The sequence below is a fragment of the Erythrolamprus reginae genome, chromosome 3, assembly GCF_031021105.1.
Source record: "Erythrolamprus reginae isolate rEryReg1 chromosome 3, rEryReg1.hap1, whole genome shotgun sequence".
NCBI classification, from domain to species: Eukaryota; Metazoa; Chordata; class Lepidosauria; order Squamata; family Dipsadidae; genus Erythrolamprus; species Erythrolamprus reginae.
Window position 1 is genome coordinate 76,290,101 of NC_091952.1, and position 23,761 is coordinate 76,313,861.

Consider the following 23,761-nt stretch of genomic DNA (forward strand, 5'->3'; position numbering starts at 1 on the left):
ACTCCCTCAGACGCCATCATTTTTTCTTACGTATATTATTTATTGTGTGGAAATTTTCCAGAATATTGTTTCTGAATTCAAAAAGACACAATTTAAGAACCTTTTGTAGGAGTTCTAAGTATTTACCATGTTTCCTTGAAAATAAGCCCTTTCCCCCTAAAATATCATTTTCTCTGGTTAAGGTTAGGGAGACAGAGCTGGAAATCAGGTAAAATGGGAAGAGGAACACCTTCGTGCTCCACGTACCCCAAAATAATTAGATCTCGCCTGAAAATAAGGCCAAGGCCAAGGTCTTATTCCGGGGTTTAAAAATATAAGACAGGGTCTTATTTTCAGGGAAACATTGTATACGAATATATATCTTCATTCTTATTAACAATTCATGTATTACAGATGCAACTTGGTGTGGCTTTTAAATGGCAGACCCATTTGCTAGAAAGAATTTTTATATACTTGTAAAATAATTAAATTTCTTACAATAAACAGCTATATAATGAACAAAATTTCTAATGAGAAATATTTCTTTTCAAAAAGTGTAATAGTAATTTCTTAAAAACATGAATCTTATAAAAACAGCATTAATTACATTGATGACAAATTATTATGTTAATATTTGTAACATTTTTCCTTAAGGATCAGACTAATGAGGAGAAGCACGCAGATGGACTTATAGTAAGTTTAAATGTAAACTATTACTTTCTTTTGTCTCTGCAGAACATTAAAGCTTCAGTCATGTGAACACTGACCAGAGACTTGAACCTTCACTTTTCTTCCTTTTCTCTATTTTTCTCTCTCTCGCCCTGAAATAAGTGTTTCATTTTCAGTATCTTGTCAGTGTCCTAAAACCTCTAAATTCCACTTTTCTTCTCATGTTAAGATTCTCTCTGTTTCCTATTAATAAGGCAAAATTAACATTGCCAGTATGAATGGGAAGAAATTGGGAAGAAAACTTAATTTTCTGGTGTGCCAGAAAAACATACTTAAAAACATAATTTGTGTGTCATGTACAGTACATGTACTGTACTTTTGATAGCTGAGAATCTTTTGGTAGGAATAAATCTATATCATGTTAGAAAAAGCCCGAGATAGGGTGTACTCCTTTATTCTGGTGCTCCTTGATCTCTCAGTGGCTTTCAATACCATTGACTGTAGTATCCTTCCGCGATGACCAGAGGGGTTGGAAGTGGGAGGCACCGTTCTCCGGTGGTTCTCCTACATCTCTGGTTGCTTGCATTCGGTGTTGGTGGGGGGAACAGATGTCTTTCCCTAGACCCCTTCTTTGTGGGGTCCTCGGGTCAGTCCTCTCTTCCTTCCTATTTAACATTTACATGAAACCGCTGGGTGAGACTATCCAACGGCATGGGGTGAGGTTCCAGCAGTATGCTGATGATACTCAGCTTTATATCTCCGCCCCGTATCAATTCAGTAAAGCAGTGGATGTAATGTGCTGGTCCCTGGAGGCTGTAAGGATCTGTATGGGAGTTAACGGGCTCAAACTCAACCCTGACAAGACTCTAGACTGGCTGTGGGTACTGCCTCGGGGGTCTTCCTAAATCCACAACTGAGATTAGAACATCTCTTGGCTGTGGCTAGGAGGACCTTTGCACAGGTCCGCCTAATGCACCAATTGCTGCCCTATTTGGATTGGAATGCTCTTCTCACAGTCACTCGTGTCCTTATCACCCTGCGGTTCGATTATTGCAATTCGTTCTACATGGGGCTACCTTTGAAAAACATTTGGAGACTGCAACTAGTCTAGAATGCAGCTGTGTGAGCTGTTGTGGGTGTACCAAGGTAACCCACATAACTCCAACACTCCGCAAGCTGCACTAGTTACTGATTGGTCTCCAGACTCAATTTAAGGTGTTGGTTATTACTTATATAGCCCTACATGGCATTGGGCCAGACTATTTACAGGACCGTCTTCTGTGATGTATCTCCCAGAGACCAATGAGAACCTACAGGGTCGGCCTTCTCCAGGTCCCATTGGCCAAAAAGTGCCGATTGGTGGGGCCATGTGAGAGGGCCTTCTGTGTGGTGGCTTCGGTTCTGTGGAATCAATTTCCCCCAGGGACTTGTACTGCCCCCACTCTCCTAATCTTCTGAAAGGCTGTGAAAACATGGCTCTGCCGGCAGGCCTGGGACTATTGAGCAAGACCAACTAGCCCAGCTCAAGAAGTGTGAATGTTTGTTGAATGATTGTTGTACTTTGGGGTTTTAACTGTTTTATATTGCTGTTGTTTTATTATGATGTTTATTATTGTTTATATTGCGTTTATATTAGATTATCTTTATTACTGTATGACGCCAAGAGTTTGCAAGGAGTTGGGCAGTTTAAAAGTTAAATTAAATTAAAATCAAATCCTCATCTTGAACCCATATCTGGAACAATAGGTCCCAATGCCAGGGAACGTTAGATCAACTGTATTATCCAATGTATTATCTAAATTTTCAACACTACATTTAGCTATATGTTTATTGTGATTGACAACTGTAAAGAGTCTACTGAAGTTTACAGTTGTTTATGTTGAACAAAGTAAAAACATAAGAGGGGCTTCCCTTTGAAATTAAGTTTGCTATTTCTCTGGGTGTACTTTGGGAATATTTTCCTAAGGCTATAATGGAAATTCATTTTTGGAGATTATTCTTTTGTATGAATTAGCCTCCAGTTCCAGTTTGTTTATCTGTTTCTCACCTTAACCTTCTTTAGACAAAGTCTGAAATTTAACCCATACTTTTGATTGCTGAAAAATGTATTTGGGTAAAGAGCTAGAACTTTCCTCTGGCATATTTTTCTATCCAAATTTTCCAATTCCCTGTTTTCTACTTGGATTAAAGATATAATTTGACAGTGGCATTGAAAAATTGATAATTGGTTTAAGTTGATAGAAGTGATTTAAAAGGGTGAAGCACTTGCCAAACCTCTGACACAAAGCATTGATTTTCATACTCTCTGTAGATTTATTCAACATTAGCAGCACTGATGGGGATGTCACTGCCTGACCTATGCAAAAAGCTCCATGATTGGAAACCTTGATTTAACCTTTATCAATATTATAAATAGGGACTGTTTGTACACCTAATAATAGTCATGATTTAGTATTAAACTTAAAAGGTTTATACTGGATAATTATGCTGATTTGGATAAATATGTTGAAGTATCAATTTAGAGAAAACTGCAGTGCATTATTTGAAAAGAGTAAGGGTTTAATTTTCTTTAGTGCAATAGATTGGTAGCTTTACAGCTTTAAATATCAAAATTTGATATTTTTCAAGTGTTTAAGATCCTAAATGTCAAATTCAAGGCACTGAATTGATCCAGGAAGTAAGCAGTGGAACCTGTGAAAAATTAGTATAGTTCTTCAGTCTTCAAGGTGGTCTTGAAGAATAGAACAATGTTAAACATAGTAATTAATTTTGGATGAATCCAAAATATTGAGCCCAGAATGCATAAGACAACATTAAGCATGTTTTTGGAGTACTTTACCTCTTAACCTCCTTAGAATGCGATCATCACTCCCATTCTAAGAGTACAGATAATCCTTGATTTATGATCACAGTTCAGCCCAGAATTTCCATTGCTAAGTGAAACAGTTGTTAAGTGAGTTTTGGCACATTTTATGGTCTTTCCTGCCACAGTTGTTAACTGGATCACTGCAGTTGTTAAATTAGTAACATGGTTGTAAAGTAAATCTAGCTTCCCCATTGACTTCGTTTGTTAGAAGATCGCAAAGGGTAACATGTGACTCCAGGACACTGAAATCATCATACGTTGAAGTCAGTTGCCCAGCATCCAAATTTGAATTTGACCATGGCAGTGCTGCAATGGTTGTAAGCATGAAAAATGGTCATAAGTCACTGTTTTCTGTGCTGTTGTAAACTTCAAACAGTCACTAAACAAATGGTGGACACATTTGGGTATCATCCCCCCCCCCCCCCAAAAAAAAAAAAAAAAAAGCATGTAGAAATTGCATGTTTGGATAAGTTCAATAATATAAACACAATATACTTTCAGAAACTAGTAGTCCATGTTTGGCATAATTCTTCTGTAATGTGTTCTAATATCTTACCGTACAGATATTTTGCTGTACAAATAACATAATACATAAAGTGGGTAAGATGAATGAAATTTGGGTGCTTAAAAAAGAATTTTGGTGTGACTTGGCTAATTAAAATTTACTTTAAAAATACAATACCATTTTTGTTGAATTCTAGATTTGTTTCTGTTTGGCATGAAAAAAATTAACTCTTTTACAACTTTAGTTTTATGACTGGCATTGCAATGATTTATTGGGAAAAGGGTTACAGAATGGATAGGAAAATTCCCAGAATAGTTTTCCAGGTCTTGACCTTCTACGAACAAGCAATTTTCACTTCTCTTATGATGTTAAAGAGACTACAATTTTACTTCCAATATAGAGAAATTGCAGGAAAATATTAGTCTTAAAATAAGCAAGCAACATTAATTTTATAGATAAGACCCTTTCTATAATTCACATAATTTAACTGCAAGTAGTATCTGTTAGTACGAATGGTACCCCTATTTTTGTGATGTAGTTTAATTTTAGATACTGAGCTAACTGACTATGTTGCTTCACATTAGATACTTTGGTACTATACTTTATAATTTAAGTTATTTAGTTTTGTATTAATCTAAGAACAGGGAAGAAGTGAACAGAGAAAATACCATATGAGCATCCTGGAAGTAATAAAATGATTGTATACAAGATTCTACTATATATCTAATTTATAAGTGTCCTTGAAATATTTCAGATTAGATTAAGATACAGGGTTTTTTTTAATGAACAAAAGCAAATTATTCACTGAAAATAATGGACCATCACTGATTTCCTTTTTTCCAGTTTGTAATTGTGTCATTCACTGTGTCATTTTGTGCAGATTAAAGCTGTTTTATTTTAAATTCCTCTTTTAGGAAGATACAGTTACTATAATTGTTCCCACTATATGTTATTTTTTTAAGTAATTGGGACCTGGAATTTGTTTACCTTGTTTAATTGAAAATTGTGTCCACTTCTCCAAGTTAATTATATCTAATTGACTATTCACTCTGAAAAAATCATTTTTATTATGGACAACTAGCATTCTTGCTCATATTTTGGGCAATGAAAATACGTTCTGCTTTTGCTACTCTTGAACCGCTGCACTTTCTCTTCATCTCTTCACGAGTTCTCCTTTACTTTTTATTGTTGATGCTGACTGCTAGAAATCCATGCTCTATATCCACATTTCTATATAAACTGATTTTCTATTTTTCTGGTTTATTCTTTTGCTTTGATGCTCAGACTCCTTCCATTCTAAGCAAATGCTACTGGATCCGTCTATTTTCCTAAATGTTTAAATTGTTATTCTTCTGTTGGCTCTGAATATAACTTGCTTACTTTCTGGATAGTATATTCCTAAAATTGCAAATATAGATTATGTACTTGGGAACAGCACATTCAGAGTAATGGAAAGTCAACTGCATAATGATGATATGGCAGTTGTGTGCTATTTCATATAATGATGATATGGGGAATCTGTGTCCTTTCCAATGCTCTGAAGTATAGATTGTCCTTGACTTACGTCCATAATTGAGGCCAAAACTATTGTTGCTGTGCAAGACATTTGCGAGGTGAATTTTGCCCGACTTTATGATCGTTCTTGCTGCAGTTGCTAAGTGAATGACTGCAGTTGTAAACTTAAAAACACGATTGTGAAGGAAATCTGGCATCCCCATTGACTTTGCTTGCCAGAAGGTCTTAAAAGGTGATGACATGACCTTGGGGCACTGCAACCATCAATATGAGTCAGTTGCCCAGTGTCTGAATTTTCAACACATGACCACGGGGATACTGCAACTGTAGTAAGAATTAAAAATGGTCATAAGTCACTTGTTCCAGTGCCATTGTATCTTTGAACAGTCACTAAACAAATTAGGTCAAGGATGTCTTGTACAATTTTTGGCAATCCAGCCAGTAAGGTCCAATTGTGATAAATGCTGGGAATTGTACTTAATCAATTTCTGGAGAGCAATAAGTTCCCTATCCCCAATACTAGCCATGTGATACAAGAGAATTTCTACACAAAATAACCAAGGTCTCAGTTTTCTTTCCCTTTGAGTCTAGTCACCAATTGATTGTTAGATATATGATAGAGGATACATATGGAATATCCTGCCTACTATTTCATATAGTAGTTATTTAATTAGGTGTTAATTTTGCTGACTTTTTTTCTTTAGAACATCAGAACTTGACATCATATGTTCATTACCTGATTTTAATAAAAAATATTTTGTTCCTGCATCAAGATATGGTCATGAGGAAGCTTTAAAGAATTTTTTGTCTGATAATTTCAATTTTAAAAAAGGAGAATGATGACGAGTTATGTTTTACCACAGATTCAAGATCAAGCACCATTTTTCCCCATTTCGTCCACATCAGCTTTCATCAGACTGAAATACTCAGTCTGACAGTATATGTTCATAGTTTTCTTTAAGATGCTTGACAAATTCTTTCAGCATCTTGATTGATAATATTGTTGGATTGCATAAACAAAATAATAAATATATCTCTGAATGTCTTGTAATTTTTTAGTGTTGCCATCACATCAGCAAATTAAACTTTAAAGCAGGAATCCTTGGCTTTATGAAACTAAAGCAACTAAATTAACTTTAATGGACTGTAATAATTACTTTCATAGACCACTAATGTCATAAAATCATTTAGTTTTGTTTCTCAGGACTGACTTCCTGCACAAATCATATTTATTATTGTTCTCAAAAAGAGTTGACCTTGTTTTTTATATCACAGAGCACTATTAATCCTGTTGATGCAATATATCCACCCAGTCTCTTGGAATCTTCAGTGAATAGCACAATGCCTACGCAAACTGTCTTACCTCCAGGTATGGGTTTAAAAAAAAAAAAATCCTGTCTTGTATATAAGCTAATACCTATTAAATGCTTTAAAAATATTTTCATTTCTTTCCATTTATTTTCGCTTAATGCAGAAAGGAAATGATTTGTGACATATAGAATTGCTAATCTGTTGTAAATTAAAATTGGAATGTCCAATCATTGTTCACATTTTCAAGTGGTCCATAAAAATTCTATGCATATAGAGAAAACATTATAACAATATTTTTTTCCAATTTCTTCAGTTGTTCTTGCCATTTTGAAGGAAATACTATGTAGTAAGACTTTAGTTCCTTGATTGGGGTATTGTTTACCTGATTGTTGGTTCTCAATCAGGGAAACTACCAAACGGACCAACAGTAAATAGCCCAACCAAAGAATCCGAATGACCAACCCCACTAGAATATAAACTGAGAGCAATCCTCATTCCTTACAATCACTGATGATGTTACCCAGTTTGAGTAATGAAACGTCTTTAAGAAAATAGACAAGCTCAGAGAGCACCAAGGATCTTTTCAATCTTAATTTAAAAATATTCCCTTGTATCAACTAAAATGGAGAGTCATGTTGAGAAAAATAAAAAGGGAATGGAGGTGAATTAAAAGGACTAATTAAGACTCAAGGAGAGTGAATAGATGTGAAAATAAAAAAAATTGAAGTGATTTATTTTAATATTTACAGAACCAGCTCAACTTTGCAAATCAGAACAGCGACCATCATCCTTGCCTGTTGGACCTGTGGTAGCATTACATGGAAATCATCAGACTCCAACACCAAATAGTACAGGTATAGCTCAACAATATTCTCTTGCCTTATTACATACAGAATTTTATCTTAAAAGGAGTTTTGCTTTTCTAATGAAGCATGTTTTTTACTAATTTATTTAAATGCAGTTATCCATAGCAAAGAATGATAATCCTATCTTTTATTTATTTAGATTTGTATGCCGCCCCTCTCCGCAGACTCGGGGCGGCTTGCGTAAAATGCCTTCAATTCTCTTTGGTGGTGGTATTCCACAGCTACAATGCTATTGTTCCAAATGAAAATTGTTTGATTGTGACAGGAAAAAATAAATATTTGTCTAATAACTATCCACCTCATCTAATTTAATGAAAAGTTTTAGAGGGAAATATTGAGGATCCTTTTGTGATGTGGACAATTATAATGGAAATATATGAAATTTGCCTCTGAGTTATATACAATTAAAATAATTAATAGCAATTCTTTGAATTTGTCTCTGTAATGACTGGAGACAATTCTGAACTACATGCTAACATAAATGAGCCGGGGTGGCGCAGCAGGTTGAGTGCTGTACTGCAGGCCACTGAAGTTGACTTGTAGATCTGAAGGTCAGCGGTTCAAATCTCATCACCAGCTCAAGGTTGACTCAGCCTTCCATCCTTCCGAGGTGGGTAAAATGAGGACCTGGATTGTGGGGGCAATAGCCTAGCTCCGTTAAAAGAGTGCTATTGCTAACATGTTGTAAGCCGCCCTGAGTCTAAGGAGAAGGGTGGCATAAAAATCAATCAATCAATCAAACAAACAAACAAACAAATAAATAAAATGATTCTACAAGCTATCCCAAATTGTTACAACTTATTTTTTGAAAGCAAGTTAATTTTTAAAGTGAACTGCACATTTCTTGTAGCATAGTAAAAATTGTTTAGCAAGGCAAATGTTTAGAACTTTTACCTGCATTTTAGAATATTTAGAATAATCTTTTAGCATTTTAGAATATTCCTATCCATCCCATCTTATTTTGTGTTCTTTTATATTGTTAATGGAATCCAGAAGCATTTATTGGAATAAATACATTAGCTTTCTATCCATTTTTTAAAATAAGTGGATCGCTAAAGGAGAGATATTAGTTATTGCACCTCTGTATTGTTTATTTTGGTTTAATTGTTTAAATATTTGCATCAACTGTATACTAGTATGTTTGATTTGTACTGTTACACACTATGAATATATTCTTAATAGATGAAGGAGGGAAACCAAAAATTGTATATGTTTATTTATTAAGCATTCTTTGCAGCTCCCTGATTTATTTTATTTTTATTATCAAACTTAACAGTCAGTATATTAGCTTAACTTGAGTCACAGTAAAAATATTTTATTAAATATCACAAACACATGGGAGTTTATTGTATAAACTTTCTGTATAATCTTTATAGGAAGTGGACAGTCAGCGCCCAGCAGCAGTTTAACTTCTCCAAGCCACATCAATCTTTCTCCAAATACAGTTCCAGATTTTTCTTATTCTAGCAGTGAAGATGAATTTTATGATGCTGATGAATTCTATCAGACTAGTTCATCCCCAAAGAGATGTTTGGAGTAAGTGATAAAAAAGTATGCAGACAATTATTTCTTCCTAAGAATTTGCAAAATTCTGTATATCAGCCCCTAAATCTTTTTCATAATGTATTGTGGATAGCTAACTTTTTTATAGTTTCTGTGTGTACACATAACAATTGGCTCTGAAATTGTCCCTTGCTTATGCAACATTCATATTGTGAAGTAATATTATTGTAAAAATTGTCCATTGCTTATGCAGCATTCATACTATGAAGTAATATTATTGTAGAAATTAACTCTTGGGAAGCATTTGATCAATCTCTCTTTTTGCATTTTCAAGATCGGCTTTTTATCCATGAGCTGATGTATATTAGAATGTGTGGTGGGTATTCCCAGTTCTAAACAATCTAGTATGTCTACAGGCTTCTTAATTTTTTGGATACAAATTGTGTGACTGAACTTGCTATACAAATGTAACCTGTTTTTCTTTTGTCTCTTTTCCCCTAAGTGATATATTTACTCTACATATTGTAAATTGACATCTATTTAAACTTTTCGCCAGATATATCCATACAGTAGTATGAATGTTCTTTCAAATTTGATTTGATAATATTTCAAATAATCTCAAATATGTTCTATATTCAGCTATAAGAATTTTGTATTTTTCCATAGCCCTTCGGGATCTGGAACAATTTTAACACGTAGCAACACTGGGAGTAGCATGAAACGACCAGATACAGCAGAATCCCTCAACTCTTCAGTGTCTAATGGGACAAATGATGCTGGTAAGAGAAATTCACAAATCATTTAGTTTTTTAATAACTTCATTGCCAATTCCAGCATGCTGATATGGTGTAGATTTTAAAAATAATTTAAATAAATTTTATTTTCTTCTTGTATTTTTAAAATGTGCCCAAGAAATTACAGGGATGCATTTATTTTTTCCAGATCTTTTTGATCCTCATGATGACAGAGATGATGATGTTGAAGGGGAGTCAGTGGAAGAACACAAAAGTGTTATCATGCACCTTTTATCACAAGTTAGGTTAGGAATGGACCTAACAAAGGTATGACTCTGAATTCTTGGAATCTATTACTCAGATAAAGGTTAAAATATGAGGCAATATGAGGGACAGGGGTTTATCCTCTGTCCTGGTGCTCCTTGACCTGAGCGGCTTTCGATACCATCGATCATGGTATCCTTCTGCACCGGCTGGAGGGGTTGGGGGTGGGAGGCACTGTTCTCCAGTGGTTCTCCTCCTACCTCTCTGGCCAGTCGCAGTGGTGTTAGTGGGGGGTCAGAGGTCGGCTCCGAGGTCTCTCCCTTGTGGGGTGCCTCAGGGGTCGGTCCTCTCCCCCCTGCTATTTAATATCTACATGAAACCGCTGGGTGAGATCATCCAAGGACATGGGGTGAGGTATCATCAATACGCTGATGATACCCAGCTTTACATCTCCACCCCATGTCCAGTCAACGAAGCAGTGGAAGTGATGTGCTGGGGCCTGGAGGCTGTTGGGGCCTGGATGGGTGTCAACAGACTCAAACTCAACCCGGATAAGACGGAGTGGCTGTGGGTTTTGCCTCCCAAGGACAATCCCATCTGTCCGTCCATTACCCTGGGGGGGGAATTATTGACCCCCCTCAGAGAGAGTCCGCAACTTGGGCATCCTCCTCGATCCACAGCTCACATTAGAGAACCATCTTTCAGCTGTGGCGAGGGGGGCGTTTGCCCAGGTTCGCCTGGTGCACCAGTTGCGGCCCTATCTGGACCTGGACTCATTGCTCACAGTCACTCATGCCCTCATCACCTCGAGGTTCGACTACTGTAATGCTCTCTACATGGGGCTACCTTTGAAAAGTGTTCGGAAACTTCAGATCGTGCAGAATGCAGCTGCGAGAGCAGTCATGGGCTTACCTAGGTATGCCCATGTTTCACCATCACTCCGTAGTCTGCATTGGCTGCCGATCAATTTCCGGTCACAATTCAAAGTGTTGGTTATGACCTTTAAAGCCCTTCATGGCACTGGACCAGAATATCTCCGAGACCGCCTCCTGCCGCACGAATCCCAGTGACCGATTAGGTCCCACAGAGTGGGCCTTCTCCGGGTCCCGTCAACTAAACAATGTTGGTTGGCGGGCCCCAGGGGAAGAGCCTTCTCTGTGGCGGCACCAACTCTCTGGAACCAACTCCCCCCAGAGATTAGAACTGCCCCTACTCTTCCTGCCTTCCGTAAACTCCTTAAAACCCACCTTTGCCGTCAGGCATGGGGGAATTGAAACACCTCCCCCGGGCATGTTCAATTTATACATGGTATGCTTGTGTGTGTGTCTGTTAGTATATGGGGTTCTTTTAAATCTTTAAATATTTTAAAGTTATTTGGATTATTTATGATTTGTTCTATCTTGTTGTGAGCCGCCCCGAGTCTTCGGAGAGGGGCGGCATACAAATCTAAATAATAAATAATAAATAAATAAATATGAATACAAACTTTTTAATGAAATAAAAGTTTGTATTCAACACCTAGGTAGAACTGACAATTATGAAATTATGCTTATTGGTTTGAGACTATAAATGAAGTATTTTATTTGGTTTGAGCAAATGCTAATTAAACACAGGATGTGTATAAGGCAGTCATACCTAGTAATGTTCCTTGAAACTTAAAGCATCAGTTTCGTTGAAATTAATCTGATTTTGAAATCTGAACTTGCTCAGTTTTCTCTTTCTTCAGGTGGTTCTTCCAACTTTTATTCTGGAAAGAAGATCACTCTTAGAAATGTATGCAGATTTCTTTGCGCATCCGGATTTATTTGTGAGGTATGATATTTTTGATCATACACTGGTTTTTGCCCCTTATTAGCACATGCACATTGGATAATAGTTTGTGCTGCATACAATCTTAGCAACATCTATTTCATTGGCTACATTTTTATATAAAAACATATACTGTATTTTTGGAGTATAAGATGCACTTTTGCCCCCTCTGCCCACCCTGAAAATCTGGGTACATCTAATACTCCGAATGTAGCCCTGCCCACCCGCTCTGCACATTGCATTTTCGGGTGGTTCCAGGTGGTGGGCATCCTCACCTCTACACGGAACCTGATTCCCGAAATGGACCGACTGTCTATATTTCAGAGAGACAAAGTCGAAGAGGCAGTTTGTTATCAAAATCTGAGCAGAAGTGAGGATGCCACTGATCCTGATGCTGGTAGGCAGAGGCAGAATTCTTTTTATCTTGTTCTCCTTCCCCCAAATTAAGGTGTGTTTTATACTCTGAAAAATATGGTATACAGTGGTCCCCCAATTATCGCGAGGGTTCCGTTCCAGGACCCCTCGCAATGATCGGTTTTTCGCGAAGTAGCGGTGCGGAAGTAAAAACACCATCTGCGCATGCGCAGATGGTGTTTTTACTTCCGCCGCAGCAGCGAGGAGCTGAAGATTGGGGTTTCCCCGCCGCCCACGCAAACTCCTCGCTGCTGCCGCGCCCGCCGCTTGTCCGCCGCCTGCCTGCCCGCGCGCCCGCCCTTCGCCCGCCCACGCCGTTCGCTCGCGCCGCTTCCCAGCTGAGTCCTGAAGCGAACTTCCGCGTTTGGCTTCGGGACTCAGTTGGGAAGCCGCGCGGCTGTTTTAAAACGTCACCGCCGGCATGGGGGGCTTCCTAGCAGCCCCCCAAACCCGGGTTGGGGGTCTGGGGGGTGCTGGCAAGCCCCCCATGCCGGCGGCGACGTTTTAAAACAGCCGCGCGGCTTCCCAACTGAGTCCTGAAGCCAAACGCGGAAGTTCGCCTTTGACGTTTGGCTTCGGGACTCAGTTGGGAAGCCGCGCGGCTGTTTTAAAACGTCGCCGCCGGCATGGGGGGCTTGCCAGCACCCCCCGAACCCGGGTGGCCGGGCGAGCAGCGAGCGAACGGCGGGTGGCCGGGCGAAGGGCGGGCGAAGGGCGGGCGAGCGGGTGCTGGGGGGGGCTTCTCGCCCTCCCGCCAGCTAGAGGGGGAAGACCCAGGGAAGCCGCCCAGCAGCTGATCTGCCCGGCGCCATCTATGCATGCGTGGCCATAAAAAAAAGGGCGCGCATGCGCAGATGGTGTTTTTACTTCCGGGTTGAAAAATCGCGATTTAGCCCGTTCGCAATGATCGGGATCGCGATACCCGGGGGATCACTGTATTGTATAAATGTATATACAGTGGTACTTCTACCTACGAACGCCTATTTACGAACTTTTCTAGATACGAACCGGGTGTTCAAGATTTTTATGCCTCTTCTCACGAACCATTTTCCACCCAAGCCTCCGAAACTATAACCGGAAAAGGCAGGGAGAAGCCTCTGTGGGACCTCTCTAGGAATCTCCTGGGAGGAAACAGGGCTGGAAAAGGCAGGGAGAAGTCTCCATGGGGCCTCTCTAGAAATCTCCTGGGAGGAAACAGGGCCTCCACTTTCCCTGTGGTTTCCCCAATCACACACATTATTTGCTTTTACGTTGATTGTATGGGAAAAATTGCTTCTTCTTACAAACTTTTCTACTTAAGAACCCGGTCACGGAACGAATTAAGTTTGTAAGTAGAGGTACCACTGTATTATAAAGCAATTTGCCTTTCTGGTAACCATAGAAACATTTTTCCATTTGGAATTAAAAATCTTGAGGAAATATTTATATTTAATTTCAAAGTAAGATCAATTTTGTGTGTGTTTTTTTTAGCATTAGTGACTACAAAGATCCAAAAGATCGTATGATTCAAGTGGTAAAATGGTACCTCTCAGCTTTCCATGCAGGAAGGAAAGGATCTGTTGCAAAAAAACCTTACAATCCCATCTTGGGAGAAACCTTCCGATGCCACTGGATACTGCCAAACGCTGAACAAGAAGAAAATACGGTTAGTAAAATAGCTATATATTTGCATGACACTTTCAGCCAGAAGCCATGGAAAATAGAAGTCTTTGTATCATAGTCATAGTTGAACAATTTAGCTGCCAGAAAACAAATTACAAAAGGTAACTGATAGCCATGATGAGAGAAACCACTTGGCATTGAAATAATACATTGTTATAGAATGTAACCTATGAATTGTATTTTGTAAACACATTTCCTACATTTAGTGGTTTTTTAAAATCTTTTTTTCCAATCACCTCTCAATAATTCCCTAATTTAAATTATATTTGAAGTGAGAAAAAAAATTGGGTATACAGTGATCCCCCGCTCGTTGCGAGGGTTCCGTTCCAGTACCCCCCGCAACGAGCGGGTTTTCGCGAAGTAGCGCTGCGGAAGTAAAAACACCATCTGCGCATGTGCAGATGGTGTTTTTAACTTCCGCAGCGCTAGCGAGGAGCCGAAGATTGGGGGCGGCGCGGCTGTTTTAAAACGTCGCCGCCGGCATGGGGGGGTTCCTAGCAGCCCCCCAAACCCGGGTTGGGGGTCCGGGGGTGCTGGCAAGCCCCCCATGCCGGTGGCGACGTTTTAAAACAGCCGCGCCGCCCCCAATCTTCGGCTCCTCGCTAGCGGGCAGGCAGGCGGCTCCTCGCTAGCGGGCAGGCAGGCGAGAGCTAGCGCCAGCGAACGGCTTGTCCGCGCTCGCTCTGGCCGCTTTCGAGCTGAGTCCTGAAGCGAATTCGCTTCAGGACTCAGCTCCAAAGCGGCGACAGCTAGCGCCAGCGAACGGCTTGTCCGCGCTCGCTCTGGCCGCTTTCGAGCTGAGTCCTGAAGCGAATTCGCTTCAGGACTCAGCTCCAAAGCGGCGAGAATGAACGGTGTGGGCGGGCGAAGGGCGGGCGGCAGCGAGGAGTTTGCGTGGGCGGTGGGGAAACTCCTTGCTGATGCCCGCTGCTCGCCCTCCCGCCAGCAAGAGGGGGAAGACCCAGGGAAGCCGCCCAGCAGCTGATCTGCCGGGCGCCATCTACGCATGCGTGCCCATAGAAAAAAGGGCACGCATGCGCAGATGGTGTTTTGACTTCCGGGTTGAAAAATCGCGAATTACCCTGTTCGCAATGGTCGGGGACGCAATAACCGGGGGATCACTGTATAAGCCATTCAACTTTAAATATGGATTTGTAGGTTTCACATCAAACCATTATATGTTTTATGCCATTTGTCTTCTCATATTTTTTTCATAGCTATTGTTTGGATTACTGATTATCACATTGAACTTTTTCTTCAAGGAGTGCATAGAAATGTTTGAAGTTGCCATACCCTCAAACTTTATTATGCTAATATTGTTTTATTATGCTAGGCCCTCAGCAGTCGGGTTTCAGGCCTGGTTGCAGCATGGAAACTGCTTTGGTCACGTTGATGGATGATCTCTGGCGGGCCCGGGACAGGGGTTTATCCTCTGTCCTGGTGCTTCTTGACCTCTCAGCTGCTTTCAATACCATCGACCATGGTGTCCTTCTGCGCCGGCTGGAGGGGTTGGTGGTGAGAGGCACTGTCTTGCAGTGGTTCTCCTCCTACCTCTCCAGTTGGTCACAGTTGGTGTTAGTGGGGGGTCAGAGGTCGACCTTTAGGTCTCTCCCTTGTGGGGTGCCTCAGGGGTCGGTCCTCTCCCAGCTACTATTTAATATCTACATGAAACCGCTGGGTGAGATCATTCAAGAGCATGGGGTGAGGTATCATCAGTATTCTGATAATACCCAGTTGTACATCTCCACCCCATGTCCAGTTAACGAAGCAGTGGAAGTGATGTGCCGGTGCCTGGAGGCTGTTAGGGTCTGAATGGGTGTCAACAGACTCAAACTCAACCCTGATAAGACGGAGTGGCTGTGGGTTTTGCCTCCCAAGGACAATTCCATCTGTCTGTCCATTACCCTCGGGGGGGGGCATTACTGACCCCCTCAGAGAGGGTCCGCAACATGGGCGTCCTCCTCGATCCACAGCTGACAGAGAAACATCTTTCAGCTGTGGCGAGGGGGGCGTTTGCCCAGGTTCGCCTGGTGCACCAGTTGCGGCCCTATCTGGACCGGGAGTCACTGCTCACAGTCACTCATGCCCTCATCACCTCGAGGTTCGACTACTGTAATGCTCTCTACATGGGGCTACCTTTGAAAAGTGTTCAGAAACTTCAGATCGTGCAGAATGCAGCTGCGAGAGCAATCATGGGCTTTCCTAAGTATGCCCATGTTACACCAACACTCCGCAGTCTGCATTGGTTGCCGTTCAGTTTCCGGTCACAATTCAAAGTGTTGGTTATCACCTATAAAGCCCTTCATGGCACTGCTGGACCAGGGCATCTACGAGACCGCCTTCTGCCGCACGAATCCCAGAGACCGGTTAGGTCCCACAGAGTGGGCCTTCTTGGGGTCCCGTCAACAAAACAATGTTGTTTGGCAGGGCCCAGGGGAAGAGCCTTCTCTGTGGCGGCCCTGGCCCTCTGGAACCAACTCCCCCCGGAGATTAGAATTGCCCCCACCTTCCTTGCCTTTTGTAAACTCCTTAAAACCCACCTCTGTCGACAAGCGTGGGGGAACTGAGACATCTCCCCCTGCCTATGTAGCTCTAGTGCATGATATGACTGTATGTATGTTTTTTATATTGGGGTTCCTTGCTTTTAGATTTTTAAATGTGTAATTGTTATTTTCGATTTTAATTAATAGATTTGTCAATATATATTGTTTTTGTCACTTGTGAGCCGCCCCGAGTCTGCGGAGAGGGGCGGCATACAAATCTAATAAATAATAATAATAATAATAATAATAATAATAATAATAATAATAATAATAATAATTAAAGTACACTGAAGTGTTGTTTATATATTAATTTTCAAAAATCATACTAATGTAGCATTTCTGCTTTAAAGGACAGGTATTACATTAACCCAAGCATCCTTTCCATTTTTCTTAAAGGCAATTGTTTAGATACTTGGAGTTTTTAGTAACTTGGTTATTAACACAATTTACCCCCCTATTTTTTAAATGTAACTTCAGATCTAGAATATTTCTAAATATTTTGTGTACAAAAAGAAATCATGCATAGTTTGCAATCTGTTTTGCAGGAGACAATTGCAGATGGACCTGTTCCATGGGTTTCCCCAAATAATGTGACATTTGTAGCAGAACAAGTTTCCCATCACCCTCCAAGTAAGTTATCTTCGGAGTCTTTGGAGAGGGGCGGCATACAAATCTAAATAATAATAATAATAATAATAATAATAATAATAATAATAATAATAATAATAATAATAATCATCTTGTTTTTAAATTATTTAAAAAACTATTGTTGCATTTTGAAACTTTAGCCACTTTTTCTCTCCAGATTTCTTACTGAGAAAGCATATATGTGTTTCGTGCTTATTTCCTGCACTCTAGTTTACCATATTTATTTGTCCTTTTAAGTTTCAGCATTTTATGCAGAATGTTCCAGGAAGAAAATTCAGTTCAATGCTCACATCTGGACCAAATCAAAGTTCTTGGGAATGTCTATAGGTGTTCATAATATAGGCCAGGGTATGTTTATCTTATCTAAATTTTACTTAAACCTGAGTTTTAATTCTATAATTATAAAATATTTTTGACAAAACATGTATATATTTATTTTTCCCTAATAGAGATAGCCTCTGACTGCTGGTATCAATACTTCTAAACTACTAATTCTGAGCTTTTTGGTAATTGTTAGAGCAATTTTTGTGATTTGCATGGATTGTAACTGTTGTGAGTGGTCCACCTCCAGCTCAGCTGGTCACGGATTTCGAGGACCAGGAGATGGATGGGTACTGGCATCGCAGACCATTGTTCTTGCCATCTGAATCTGAGAGTGAGAGTCAAGGGGAATTGGAGACTGAGGAACCACCAGAGATGATGGGGAATTAGAGGAGGAGGACCCATTTGAGGCAAGAGTCAGGAGAATGTGGTCTAGACAGGAATATCTGAAAAGAAGGGGTTCTTGGCATTAATAGATCTATGGGACACTTGGCCACACCTTGCCAGTATATAGGACTTTCTAAGGGAAAGTGGGCGTGGCTGCTAGAGAATCGGAGTTGAGAGGATTTTCTGAGTTCCAATCCTTTCCCAACATGCTGTGTGATCCTTTGCACTTTTTTGCTGAACAATAAGTTTTGTCCAAGCTGCCAGAAGAACTTCAAGGACTTAGATTTATAGCTCTCTGGCTCGCAGCCTGGGTTTTCTTATCTACAGCTTGTTAGAGAGAAGCTGCCAGCATGAAATTCCTTAGAAATAACAAGTGGATTGCATGATTTGCTTTAACAATAGATTTTGCTTATGATCCAAATTGGAATAGCGTGTGTGTCTCTTTATTTTTGACCGGTGCCGGGCCCAAACAGAACAGTAACTTGTTGCTATTTTCTGTCTTTCTGTGCTAATGCAAGAAAAGGTCGGTTGTGTAATCCAATCCAGGAACAGGCACTAGTTGGTTTTTCCATTACAAATAAACTTAATCAAGCTTACCCAGTCTTGACAGTGATGAGAGTTGCAGTCCAGTAGTATTTGGAGACCTATAGTTTGCTGTCACATATTAGATTGTCATGGTTGATCCTTACCTTAATGAGCAATGAGAACTACTGACACTGCTTATCTGACATTAATCGTGAGCAAATAGTTCAGTATTCTCTTGCAGTGGCTCCTATAAAAAGATAAATCAGAATTCACATTGCTTTGCTCATTATCAGTGACTGCTAACTGATGCAGTTATTTGTCAGTGGTCAGGTATGTCCATTTTAGTATTTTCTTTCAGAATAAGAAGTTTCTGACTTGCTCATTATAATCAAGCTCAAGCCACTGGGAGTCATCAAAGTAATATGTACCAGCATATTGCTCATTCCCTGCTTGCTTAAAATTCTGCTGAAAACTTTCAATCAATTGTAATAATTATTTGTAGCTTGGATGATAATACTGAGAAAAATAATGGATAACTTGATTTTTATTAACTTCATTTTGTTGGCCTTTATTGAAAGGCTCTGCAAATATAATTTTAAGTTAAAAGGACTTCATTTTGAAGAAAAATACTATGGTTCTTCACTTAAACATGAAAAGCAATAAAATCAAAAGTTAACTTTTTTCTAATTCTTATGCTACTGTTTTGCTGTTAAAAATCACTTTCAACTAGGATTTCCAAAGTAGCAATTTGTTGGTCATTGCTCTAGTCCAGGGATGGCAGCCATGGCTGCTCTTTTTTTAATGACCTATGGGGTGGGTAGGGGGCATGAGATCATCATTATTGAAAAGGCAAGGCTAATTTTTGCTTGTGCGTGTGTGTGTAAGTGAAATAAAAATATATGTTTTCGGACTAAATATAGCCATTCTGCTTTTGGTAATGGGATGGGGGAATGATTGGTCTGCAGAAACATAACCTGACAGGGTTAAATTCACCTTATTTTAATATTTGATGTTTTCCTTTCTCTCTATTAAAAAAAAGTATAATCCCATACTGATTTTTTTTTACAGGGTGTGTATCATGCTTAGATTATGATGAACATTACATTTTAACATTCCCCAATGGCTATGCAAGGCAAGTAATTCTAGTTTTCAGTGATTTTATAAGTGATAAATGTTTGTCTTCCTATCTGTTGAAAAATCTGAATTGGTTTTTTTGACAGGTCTATTCTCACAGTGCCATGGATAGAACTGGGAGGAGAGTGCAACATTAGCTGTTCTAAAACAGGCTATAATACTAACATAATATTCCATACAAAACCTTTCTATGGAGGGAAGAAGCACAAAGTAACAGCAGAAATATTGTAAGTAAAATGGATGGATTTTAAAAATCACACTCATTTCAAAGTTCCAATATAAAAAATAATAATGTTAATATTCCATAATCTAGTGCCCTCAAAATGCATTAGCACAGCCATGATGACGATGATGATGATGTTATCCATTCAATCAATTCCGACCCTTGATGATTCTGTGACCAATCTTTCCGCATCTTTTGATCTTACATTATTCCTTCAATTTTTGTATGCTCTGCATCATGTCAACTTTGACAATGTCCAGTCACCGTTTTTTTAGAGCCTGGTTTCTTTTTACTGCTAACTCTTTCAAACAGTGAATTCCCCCAAATGACATGGTCAAAATAAGTGAGACGCAATTTCATGATTTTACTGTATTGTACGGTACAGTACAGCCATATTCATTCATTCAACTGCAGGGGACCAGTTTAGGGAAAGCAGTTTTAAGGATTTTGACAGATCCACTCAGCAGGTAGCAGCACCTAACCAAACTTTTTCTGAACTTTTCTGAGTTTGGACACTTAGTAGGGCTGGAGTGGTTAATATTGAAATGAGAGAATATTAGGCAGTACTACTACTGTAGGATACATTAAAAAACCTCCCAGAAATTTATAGGGTTATGTCAGTGATATCAACAGGAGTCAAGCTTGGCTTGAAGAAGTTCTGATGTGCCATGCTGAGCTAAGCATTGAACTAAATTGACAAGGGAGTGGCCCCTGATTTTAATCCTTCCTTCTGTTTTTTAGTTCACCTAATGATAAAAAATCCATCTGCTCAATTGAAGGAGAATGGAACGGTGTCATGTATGCAAAATATGCAACAGGGGTAAGCTATCTTGATTTTTGAATGTTTGGCTAAGTCACAGATTAAACTGTTTTGTTGCATTTTATCTTTTGTATTCCATATTTAAAAAGTTTGATTCATTCCAAGGATGTCATTAATTAATTCTTCTGCTCAGTGAAGGGCTACCAAAATTTTTACTACCACATTGCTCACAGTCACTCATGCCCTATCACCTCGAGGTTTGACTACTGTAACGTTCTCTACATGGGGCTACCTTTGAAAAGTGTTTGGAAACTTCAGATCGTGCAGAATGCAGCTGCGACAGCAATCATGGGCTTCCCTAAGTATGCCCATGTTACACCAACACTCTGCAGTCTGCATTGGTTGCCGATCAGTTTCCAGTCACAATTCAGAAAACATTAATTGGTCAGGGGGAAGATCTAATTACTCCAGGCCAGTGTTCCCTCTAATTTTTTGGGGGGTGGGCGGAAAAGTATAGTGTCTGAGCGGCAGTCCCTTCGGGACTGGGCGGCACAGAAATAATTAATAAATAAATAAACAAACAAACAAATAAAAAACCCACCCTGTTTTGCCTCAGAGAATTTCAAAATAAAATACTGTCCTGTGCGTCTATAACCGTGAGCTCATAATAGGGCAACTCTATCAATATCAAAATACCACTTAAATAGTTGAGCTAGTTTCAAACTAGATTTTGATTTTCTTTCTCTCTTCCTTACTCCCATTCTTTTTCTTTCTCTTTTCCTTCCTCTCCTTTTTCTATCTGTTTCTCTCTCTTCCTCTCTCTCTCCTTCCCTCTCACTCTTTCCCTCTCGGCTTCTGGGCAGGTTTGGAAAACTCTTGAGTTGATGATGATTTTTAAGTGAGCGATTGCTCACTGCTCAGCTTAGAGGGAACTATGCTCCAGGCCTGGCGACAAAGATGAGTTTTTAAACTCTTTCAGAAGGCAAGGAGGGTGGGGGCAGTGCGAATTTCCGGGGGGAGCTGATTCCAGAAAGCTCTTCCCCTAGGTCCTGCCAATCGGCATTGTTTGGTTGACAGGACCCTGAGGAGACCAACTCTGTGGGACCTCACTGGATGCTGGGATTCGTGCGGCAGAAGGCGGTCTCGGACATAATCTGGTCTTATGCCATGTAGGACATTATAGGTCATAACCAACACTTTGAATTGTGTCCGGAAATTGTGTCCAGCTATCATGGGATTGTGGATCTGCAACTGTTGCTAAGCACAGATTTTGGACCGCCAAGTGCCTGGATCACAATTGTGGCCACAGGGGTGGTGGGACAGCTAGATTTCAAAGGACTGCTTGTACCATTTGTTCAGCACAATGTAACCTTAAACAGTCACCGAACAAGCACTTGTTAACCAAGGACTAGCTATATAAGGGATTGCAAGATTAAAGCAATTTTCAAGATACAGATACCTGTTTTATGGCTAACATTTTTTATGAAATAAAAATATTGGATTGCAGATATTGGATTGCATTCTGTTTTGTCTCTGTATAAAAAAATATAGATATGAGAAATACTGAAAAATGTCCTAATGAAAAACAGATTTAAGTTGAATAATGTAAAAACCTAATAGAGATTTTCTTTCTTTAGGAAAATGTAGTCTTTATCGATACCAAGAAAATGCCTACCATTAAGAAGAAAGTAAGAAAACTAGAAGATCAAGAAGAGTATGAATCCCGCTGGTCAGTGTTAATATACTTTTCTTGGTTTGCTACAATAACAGCTTCAAAAATATTTTCAAACTCAAGTAGTGTTTTACTTAAACATATGCAATGTTAATGAACGGGGATAAGATGATTTGTTATAGTATTCTGGATACTGCCTATTTCAAATGGATTATCAGTAGTTCAAATGCATATGTGAAAACCTAAAAGTAAATTGAAATGTTTTGTTCAATTATAACAATGCGGTTTGGGCAAAAATTATGTAAATCTAGCTTTCTACCTCCTTTAATGTGACCCACATTCTGAATAATGCATTACAAGTATTCCTCAACTTACAACTATTTATTTAACTATTGTTGTGGCAGCGAAAAACGTGACTTGACTGTGGCAGCATTCCCATGGTCACATGACAATATTTGGGTGCTTGGTAACTGGCATGTATTTACAACAGTTACAGCATTCTGAGGTCATGTGATCACCATTTGCAACCTTCCCAGCCAGCTTTCAACTAAGCACCCCAACTAAGAAGCTGGATTTGACCACTTAGCCAACATGGCAAAGAAGTAAAATCATGTGCAACTCACTTACCTGCCTAGCTTATCAGCATAAATTCTGGCCCCAGTGTGGTTATAAGTCAAAGGCTACCTATACACCCCTACCCTCCATCTTCTAGAACTAATATACAGCTAGAAGAGCTCATACTGTGCATATCACCCAATTCCACTTTCGCAGAACTGATAAGCCACGAAAAGTCACAGGTCTCATCTTACCTCTTAAACTATACTGAATTAGGACCTGGGTGAATTTGAACAATTTTATCAACAAAGTGTTTCACAAACATATCACAGTAGTCTCTAGAAGCTGTTTTTGAATCTTACATCCCCAAAAGATGTAAATCACCTTAAATATGACCCACTAGGGCAGACGTCATTACTGCAATAAGGAAGGAGGATTAGGAATTCTTTGCCACCCCTGTGGTATATTTTATTTATTTATTTGTTTGCTTGTTTGTTTATTTATTAGATTTGTATGCCGCCCCTCTCCGTAGACTCAAACACAAGCCCTTATATGTCAAGTTCATTTCTAGGCTTCCTCTATCGACATTCCAGGTTTTGTTTTCTGCCACTTCATCTGGGTCTCCGCAGTAAAATAGAGAGCAACTCAGATTAGTGAGCAGAAAGTGGTCAGCCAGGGTGACCATCTCATCACATTTTCTGGTCACTTCTGTATTTTAGAGTTCAAGCATATATTTGATGAAAACTGCCTGACAAATAATTAGGACATCTACCAGGTGTTTTTAGAAATCCATCAGGTTTCATAACCCAACTTCACACCATTTTAATTGGACCCAAGGATGTGTACGTTAGTGACAAACCTCATTCAGATCAAGAATGATCTAACCACAGTAGTGT

General features: G+C 39.6%; 1 protein-coding gene across 3 annotated transcripts in view; it reads left to right on the top strand.

The window, feature by feature from the left end:
• The window catches only part of OSBPL9 (oxysterol binding protein like 9), a 75,995-nt gene that overhangs the window by 51,213 nt on the left and 1,021 nt on the right, over positions 1-23,761 (top strand). For 2 of the 3 annotated variants that reach the window (XM_070745900.1, XM_070745902.1), the window contains 14 exons: positions 634-672; positions 6,810-6,903; positions 7,595-7,699; positions 9,088-9,247; positions 9,881-9,993; positions 10,157-10,275; positions 11,939-12,024; positions 13,906-14,080; positions 17,186-17,270; positions 17,526-17,636; positions 19,590-19,653; positions 19,742-19,882; positions 20,620-20,698; positions 22,276-22,367. In XM_070745900.1, coding sequence (XP_070602001.1) covers positions 634-672; positions 6,810-6,903; positions 7,595-7,699; positions 9,088-9,247; positions 9,881-9,993; positions 10,157-10,275; positions 11,939-12,024; positions 13,906-14,080; positions 17,186-17,270; positions 17,526-17,636; positions 19,590-19,653; positions 19,742-19,882; positions 20,620-20,698; positions 22,276-22,367 — 1,463 coding nt within the window. The remainder of the gene's footprint in view (positions 1-633; positions 673-6,809; positions 6,904-7,594; positions 7,700-9,087; positions 9,248-9,880; positions 9,994-10,156; positions 10,276-11,938; positions 12,025-13,905; positions 14,081-17,185; positions 17,271-17,525; positions 17,637-19,589; positions 19,654-19,741; positions 19,883-20,619; positions 20,699-22,275; positions 22,368-23,761) is intronic. The other variant, XM_070745901.1, reaches the window with a different exon arrangement.